This window comes from Capsicum annuum, chromosome 5 (genome assembly GCF_002878395.1).
Source record: "Capsicum annuum cultivar UCD-10X-F1 chromosome 5, UCD10Xv1.1, whole genome shotgun sequence".
NCBI classification, from domain to species: Eukaryota; Viridiplantae; Streptophyta; class Magnoliopsida; order Solanales; family Solanaceae; genus Capsicum; species Capsicum annuum.
In genome coordinates this window covers 859,972-869,037 of record NC_061115.1, presented here as the reverse complement: position 1 = coordinate 869,037, position 9,066 = coordinate 859,972, and the positions used below count along the sequence as shown (strand labels likewise).

The 9,066-nt window shown below is 30.8% G+C and overlaps 1 protein-coding gene across 3 annotated transcripts; it reads left to right on the top strand.

The window, feature by feature from the left end:
* Nucleotides 1-4,585: 4,585 nt before the first annotated feature.
* LOC107870042 (xylan glycosyltransferase MUCI21) lies at nucleotides 4,586-8,642 on the top strand. Of its 3 annotated transcripts, none has more exons than XM_016716434.2 (3): nucleotides 4,586-5,749; nucleotides 6,216-6,287; nucleotides 7,321-8,642. In XM_016716434.2, exons 1-3 carry the CDS (start codon nucleotides 5,518-5,520, stop codon nucleotides 8,556-8,558), a joined length of 1,542 nt encoding a protein of 513 aa, XP_016571920.2. In that variant the 5' UTR covers nucleotides 4,586-5,517; the 3' UTR covers nucleotides 8,559-8,642. The 3 variants fall into 3 exon arrangements, with proteins under 3 accessions (XP_016571920.2, XP_047268297.1, XP_047268298.1); XM_047412342.1 differs by lacking the exon at nucleotides 4,586-5,749 and adding an exon at nucleotides 5,759-5,939; XM_047412341.1 differs by lacking the exon at nucleotides 6,216-6,287.
* The last annotated feature ends 424 nt before the right edge of the window (nucleotides 8,643-9,066 follow it).

Below are 9,066 nucleotides of genomic sequence, written 5' to 3'. Positions count from 1 at the left end.
GAAATCAAATTAGGAAATTTGGGACAAGTAAAATGGTACGGAGGGAGTATATTTTTGAAGAATTCGACACAACTTAGGTGTAACCACAACCAAGATATGACGTTACAGTCGTTGAAATAAGTAAAAACTTCATAAAGACAAAATAGTCCGATAAAATTATTGTCATGTGATTAGAAGGTCACGGGTTTAATTTGTGAAACCAAGAAACGAAAGATAACATTGTGTACAACAAACCCTAACAGTTTGACCCCTCCTCGGAACCTCAAGCATAACAATCAGCTAAAGTTTTAATACACCGAACTGTCTTTTATAATGGTTGAAAACAACAATCACTAGATAAAATAATAATAATATGAACGCAAACTGACACGGACAACATCGAGTATCGTTACTTTTTCTTTTTCAAAAAAAAAAGAACAAAAATAATTTATAGAAAAAAAAAAGAAAAAGGAAAATATAAAGCTTCATGTGATTATATTCAACCAATGGTCCTATTTGTCAGTTTTACTTTTCACTATAGGAGAAAAAAACTATTTGTCAATTAAAAAAAAAAGATTAATGAAAAGAATAAAAATTGATTGGTTGGGAATTGAAATTGAGATTTTTATGGTATGGATAAGTTGTAAAATAAAATAATTGTGATGAAAGTATCTATACATTGATAAATTACAAATACAACCAAAAAATATATAATTAATTATTGTACTTGGTATATTCCATGATAACAAAAGCTTCTCAACTTGTTCATTTTCACTTTTTGTGACTAGGAAAAAAATTGCATAACTTTGGATATATGTGATCTCCCTTCATTTTTATTTGTCTATTATTAACTTGACGTAACAAAATAATAAAGATAATTTTATTACTTTCGGTGATTCATACTACTTGGTTCATATTGACTTGACACTAGAAGTGTGATCGATTCGATTTAGTTCGATTTTGTGCATTATCGATCTAATTTTCGATTTGTAAACACGCTAAACCGAACCGAACCAATAAGATAGTCGTTTTGATTTTTGGTTAATTGATTTTTAGTATTTATCAATTTGATTTTTGGTTTAACCGATAAGAAAATACTCCCTTATTTTTTCTTTATTTTCTGTTATTTTCATTTATTCTAAACTATCTTCATGAGTAAAGTTTACACAAATTAAAAGAACTAAGACAATAGGGGTCTGGAGGTTAATTATACCGAGATCGTTCTCGATCTCACCTTCATAAGTAGAGTTTACACAAATTATACCGAGATCGTTCTCGATCTCACCTTCAATATGATAAAAATAACACCACAATCTCGAATACGTTATGTTATGATTTTAATGGATATCGTTCTCACTCTATATATGGCGCACTAAATTAGTGTACTATGTCTAATTTTTGTAAAAAAGATAAATATATATTCCAAATTTATAATTAATAAAATTAATTTATTAAAATAAATTACTAATAAATATTTCTCTAATACATGTGCCAAATCTAAGTAGGCTGATTAAAATAAAATATGGGTAAAGGTGACAAATACACAAAGAGACTCCAAAGTCAGCTTTTCAAGATCTTGATTAGTGCATTCTTTATTTATTTTAATTAAAGTATGACAACACTTTTTTCTTTTTTCATGATTATTAATTTCTTCATTTTATGCATTCAATTATATAGTTGACAAATTATAAATTGACTTTAGAAAAAGAAAGAAATAATTTTCCTTGTACTAGCCAATTATTTTAGAAGTTCAAGACAATTAATTATTTTATTTTATTCTTGGTATTTTTTTTCGTCTTATTTTAGTTGGTTATCTTACTAAGAAAATATCTTATATTAGTTGATCACTTATTAAATTAGGATAATTATTTTTTTTACCCCTATAACTAATAGTATACATTAAATGTAAGTAATTACAATTTCAATATTTGTTTTTGCTCAATGAATATCATTAATATTGGTAAAGGGTAAAATAGTAAAAATAATCATTCAATCTATTATTTCTTAATGGCATATAAAATAAAATATGCCCAACTAAAATAAAACGAGGAAAATAATAACTAATTTCAAAGACAACAAACACCTGAATAAAATAAATATTTAATGAAAAAAGATAATCTCGTAATCATAAACGAGTATAAAATAGTCAAATTGCCGTCATAATTAATATTTTATTAAGAAATGTATAAAATAATATAACATATAATTTAAAATGAAGAGAGTACAAGTCTACAATTTATCTCTAACAAAATTTTGCGATTATTTTCGCACTTACATTATTTTCAAAATGATTTCTAATTAAATAGAAATAGTTAATGATTTCATCCCCTTTTGTTTTTAATTTATGCCAATTTGTCAAACAAACCTTTTTATATTTTAAATACTCAAACTATACTCTTCATTCGTCATACAAAAGACTTTGACTAAATAAATCAAAATTCGTTTTATTTTATATGATCCTTATATTAAAAATAATTTTTTAAACTTATTTGTTAATTTTCTAAAATTTAAAAAAAAATTATATTTTTATTTTTATTTTATATATTAAATAATTAAATAAAATAATAATAGTTAAATCCAGAGTTACAAAATATTATTAATAAGATTTAATTTAATAAAATATACTTTTAATTAAAAAATTTATTTTGAGAAATGTTGCTTCACCATTCCCTAAGTAGTTGAAGTCTTGGAATTGTAATTAGTGCAACTTTTCACAGTTATAATTAAAAAATTAGTAATTAATTTTATAATTTTGAGATTCTCATCATCTGACAATATTATAAACTATAGTGGTTTTTTTATTTATTTTTTAATATTTATATAATCCTCCCCCACATTAGGAAGATTTATTTTTCTTTACAAAATTCAACTTCAAGTTTTAATTTGTTTATGGAGTTGTCTTTATCAACCAATTCCCTAGTGTGTTGATATTTACATCATTATATTATTAAATATAAGATAAGGTAAAATATAGTAATAAATTCATGTAATTCAGTTTTTTCCAAGTTTTACATATAGCGGAAGTTTTAGTATAACACACTGCTCTTTATATATGTACTCAAGGATCATTTCGTTCACGAGATGGAATAGACAATAATATTTTATGAAATTATTTTATTTCATTTTCTATGTAAAAAAAAAGTATTCGATATATTAAAACTTTCGCTATGCATATAATCTGTGAAGGATTGAACGACAAAAATATATCATAAATTACCTTATTCTACTTTTATGTTAGAGGTTATTTTCATGATTGAAACGGATGATCTATGAATAGTAATTCATCATTTTGATACAAATAGTAATATAAAATAAATAGTGAAATTGACTAATGATAAAGATGATACAAATAATAATATAAAATAAATAGTGAAATTAAATAATAATAAAGAATCTCATTTGTCAAGCCTTTCAACCCCACTAAAACACCTGTTATAAATCAAAATTAAATTAGATAGTTCGATGTGTTATACGTAAGATTTTAAAAAACTGAATCATAAAAATTTATTATAGACAACCTTAACTTATATTTAAGAGATCATTTTCATTACTTGAATTTATAAATTATAACCTCCCGTATATAATAATAACTTTGTCAGTTACTCCATTAAACAAATTTATATTTGGCCAAACATCTTTTCTTCACTGTCTTTATTCTTGAAAAAATTAACTCATTTTTACACAAAGATGACTTGGCTTCCTTCCATTGACAGCTAAATTAAAATAGACAGTAAGATGTATTAAATCTTTTATTATAAATAAGGTTAAAAAAAAATGAAATAACATAAATTTACTATTGTAGGCAGTCTTAACTTGTATTTATGGATGCGATTGTTTGTATGACTTGAATACGTATCTTCAGATTACATAACAACTTTACCGTTACTCAATTAAACAAAATTATATTGATAAAACATATATACACAGAAGTCCAATTCTTTCGTAGGAAAAATCGGATCACAAAAATTTATCGTAGGCAATTTTACTTTATATTTATGCAAGAAACTATTTCACGACTTGAATCCGTAACCTCCAAATCACATAATAACAACTTTACCGTTACTCAATTAAACAAATTATATTGACAAAACACCATTTTTCTTTTTTGAAGTCTCTTCTTTCGTGGAAAAGTCGAACCACAAAAATTTATTATAGACAACTTTACGTTATATTTATATAAGAAGTTATTTTCAAGACTTGAATCCGTAAACTTTAAATCACATAATAATAACTTTACCCATTACTCCATTTAGCAAAATTATATCGACAAAACACCATTTTTTCTTCTTTCAAAACATATACACACATGTCTTTTTTTCTTGAGAAAAAGTCGAATCACAAGAATTTATTATAAACAACTTTACTTTATATTCATGCAAGAAACTATTTTCACAACTTTTCATAAACTCAAAATTGTATAATAATAACTTTACCCGTTACTCAATTAAGCAGAATTATACTGACAAAACACTATTTTTTCTTCTTTCAAAACATATACACACAAGTTCAATTCGTAAACTCTTGATCACTTGACAACAACTTCATCGGTTACTCCATTAACCAGAATTATATATACAAAACACCATTTTTTCTTTCTTTCAAACATATATACACAGAAAGTCCTCTTCTTTACTGTCTTTCATTCTTGCAAAAACAAACAAAAAAACCCATCTTTCACCTTCTTTAATTTCTTCTTCTTCAACCTCATAAATACCTTCCCTTAAGCAAATCACAAACACCCATTTTTCTTATTCCAAATATATAATAGTATTTGTTCAACTTCATTATATTCTTGAAAAAATATTACCAAAAGCAAAGTTCTTTCTCCTTTTTTTTAAGCTTTTTAGTGTGTTTTACAGCTATTTTGTGCATATCACAAACACCCTTTTTTTTCTTCTTTCAAAAATAATATAACAGAAAAAAAAGTTTTCTTTCTTTGCTCTCTTCATTCTTGAAAAAACAAACAAACAAACAAAAAAGCTCTTGTTATAGTAGCTTTCATCCTTTCTGCTGCTTCTTGGTGATTCAAACTCACAATCTCAAGATCAGATGTGAGGGGGGTTTGTTATTATTATCCGAGCAACTCCCTCTTATCGGCAAAAAACTCATCTTCATTCTTGAGTTTTTTTTTTTTTAAAAAAAACTTGCTTACTATTCGAGCAACTCCCTCTTTTCGGAGGAAAGCTCATCTCGTTGAATTTTTTTTTTTTAAAAAGCTTTTGCTAACGTGCGTGCTATTCGAGCAACTCTTTATCGAAAAAAGCTCATCTTCATTCTTGAAAAAAAAAGATTTAAAAAAGCTTTTAGTCACGTGCTCACTGTCCGAGCAACTCCATCATATAAAACACCCTTTTTCTTCATTGGTTTATTCATTCTTGAAATACCCAAAAAAAAAAAAAAAACTATTTTTCTTTCCCTTTTTTTCTTCCTCAAAAACACCCTTTTCTTCTTTGGTTCTCTTCATTCTTGATTTTTATTTTCAAAAAAGCACCTAGTCTTTCATATAGTGAAGTTTCTATTTTAGTGTCTAATTACTATATGTGTAAGAAAATGATGCATTACAAGAGATATCATCATTGGAATAAGAAAGGGGATGTGTTAGTAGTTTGTGTAGATGAAGATATTACTACCCCTCTTGGTTTAGTATGTGGAAACAATCATAAAAAAACTAAACCAAAAATTTATTATCTTCTTTTTCTTTGTTTAATCTCTTTTAGCTTCTTTTTAGCTCCTCAATTCTTCACTTCTCCTCATGGATTTTCTCTTTTGTGTAAGCTTCTCTCTCTAGTTTTCTGCTGCTCCGTTTATCTTAACTTGTTTACTGTTGACTTTACATGTTATAAGAATAATAAATAATAGAGTAATTTTATTATGTATGTTGGTGCAACTTAGAAAGTTGTTTTCATGTGACGAGAAGGTCGGGTTCAAACATTAAAATCAGCCTCTGATAGAAATGTAAGGTAAGACTGCATACAATACACCATTCTGGTGAGGCTTCAGACTTTGTGCATAGTAAAAACTTTAGTGCACCGAGCTATCCTTTTATCCTTTGAATATAATGATTTAACAATTATCTATTGATTTTTCAAACTGGATAAGTATTGTTCGACATGTGTTTTAGTAAAGTGGACAAGTAAAGATGAACGAGGGAGTTTTTTTCTTTTTGCCTTTTTGGTTTTTGGGGTTTTTAGTTTTTATTTTTCTATTTTGTTTTATTATGTTTTGCATGTGTGCAGATTCATTTAGTTCTGATGATGGAGCACTTGTTTCTAAAAGTGATGTAAATGTTTGTTCTTCTGTCTCTAATGGTTAGTATCTCAGTATTTTCTATATGATGTTTTTAGTTTAGCTCAAAATATGATGTTATATTCTTCTATGTTCATATATTGTGGAAAAATATCTTTTTTGATCATGAGATGGTTGTAGAACTGGAGTGAAGTGTGAGAGCTTAGCTTTGGATGGTTTCAGGCGGGATAGAGGTACGTCGAAAAAATACTGAAGGGAGGTGATTAGACGTGATATGAATCAGTTACAGCTTACTGTGGATATGACCCTAGATAGGATGTTGTGAAAGTGCTGGTGGGTGGGGCATAGCTAGTAGATAAGAGTGCTTTGGCGTAAACTTGCTAGTAGTCGTAGGAGGGTTGGGGTGAGATGGGCGTCCCTGGTTTGATAGTGTAGAGTACTATTTTGTGTGTGTTGTTTTTCTCTTTTTCTATTATTTCATCTTGTTTCATGTTTTTTTCGACTTTGTTTACTGTCTTTTGTCCTGAGCCGGGGGTCTATCGAAAATAGGCTCTCTACTTCTTCGGAGGTAGTGATATGGACTGCGTACGTTTTACCCTCCCATACCACACTATGTGGAATACATTGGTATGTTGTTGTTGTTGAGATGGTTGTGGAACTAGACATTCTTTTGGCTAGTTAATAAAAACAATATACCAAGTGAAATCCCATAAGCTGTGTCTGAGTATGGTAGAGTCTAGCGTATACGCAAACCTTATCTCTACTTCGTGGAAGTAAGAAGATTGTTTCCGAAGGACCCTCGACTCGAGTGCAGCAAATCAAAGTTAAAAAAAGAAGAAAAAATAAGTTATTGTTGGTTTTGTATTATGTATGCAAGTGATTCAGATTTTAATTTCCCTTTTGATGGTTCTTTGCTAAGTTTCTCGGACTGGAGGATCTGACAAGGGTTCGGCAACATTTTTGGAGAGTCCGAGCGACTTAGGTTTTTTGTTGGTTTTGTATTATGTATGAGAAGTTTCGTGTGTTGGTCTTATGCATATGTGAACATGGTTCTTTGTGTTCCGAAATTTGACAGATTCTTTGGTGGAACTGCAGGGACAATATGTTGCGAAAGAAGCAGTATTCGATCTGATATATGCGTAATGAAAGGAGACGTTAGGACAGATTCTGCTTCGTCGAGAATTACCCTCTACAGGAACAATGATGAGGTACTTCGGCATGAAAAGATTAAGCCGTATACTCGGAAATGGGAAAAGAGTGTGATGGATACCATCGATGAGTTAGACCTTGTCGTGAAGGGAGAGCATTCCGGGATTCATCAAAAATGTGACGTTAAGCATGACGTGCCTGCTGTGTTTTTCTCTACTGGAGGTTACACCGGTAATCTTTACCACGAGTTCAACGATGGGCTATTGCCCCTTTACATCACTTCTCAGCAGTTCAACAAGAAGGTTGTGTTTGTAATCCTTGAGTATCATAATTGGTGGATAATGAAGTACGAGAACGTATTGTCTCACCTCACCGAGTATCCTGTTATAGATTTTCGCGGAGATAAGAGGATTCATTGCTTCCCTGAAGCCGTAGTTGGTTTAAGGATCCACGATGAGCTAACCGTTAGTTCTTCTTTGATGGTAAACGATAAGTCCATTAGAGACTTTCGAGACCTTTTAGACCGTGCTTATTGGCCTCGTATTAAAGGTTTGGTACAAGATGAGGAACGTGAAGCTCGGAGGAACATGGAAAAGCTTGTTTCGTCACCCTCATCCGAGACAAAGATGGATTTGAAGAAACCTAAAGTGGTTATATTATCCAGAAATGATTCGAGAACTATACTGAACGAAGATTCTTTGGTTAAACTGATCGAAGATATTGGGTTCCGCGTGGAAGTCTTGAGTCCACAACGAACAACAGAGCTCGCAAGGATCTATCGAGTGCTTAACTCAAGTGATGTTATGATCGGAGTTCACGGTGCTGCGATGACACATTTCCTATTCATGAGGCCCGGTTCTGTTTTCATACAAATCATTCCGCTCGGTACAGATTGGGCAGCAGGAACCTATTACGGAGAACCAGCAGCGAAACTAGGACTCAAGTACATCGGATACAAAATTCATCCGAAAGAGAGCTCCTTATACGATGAATATGAAAAGAATGATCCCGTCCTGACTGATCCTAACAGCGTGAACGATAGAGGATGGGAGTTCACGAAAAAGATCTACCTTGATCGACAGAATGTTAAGTTGAATCTTGGAAGGTTCCGTAAAAGATTGCTTCGCGCCTATTATCATTCTGTCGCTAATGAAAGCGCGCGCTTTCGCCTTCAAAGTCAGTAATTGTATACCTTTTTGTGAAAGTTAGTAGAGTTGTACATCATGATTCAGAATAAAAGAAATGAACATTGATTCTTGTTTGTGTAATCATCTGGTATTCGAAACTCACTAGCTCACTGGCCGATCATCTCGATTCTTTGGCTTACTATCGGGGATTTGCCACGTATAAAGTTTCTGTATCGAGTATTTCTCCATCTCCCGGGTTTGAATCCGAGCGGACTAGGAATCACATCCATCCTATCGTAGTTCTCGAAGGAAACATGTTCAATGATCATGAGTCAAGTAGTGTGTGCAACCGAATCGATTGCTTCCTACTTGGAGGGCAACTCGGTGCACAAAGTATCCCGCGTAAACATACTCCCAAGATGGGCTGCGGCTAAGGGGATCTTGACACAAGCATTGACTCCTTTACTAAGGTTCAAATACGAGTGGAGGAATCACATCCATCTCATCATAGTTCTCGAAGGCAACATGTATCGATCTCGATACAAGCATCAACAATTAATCCCAC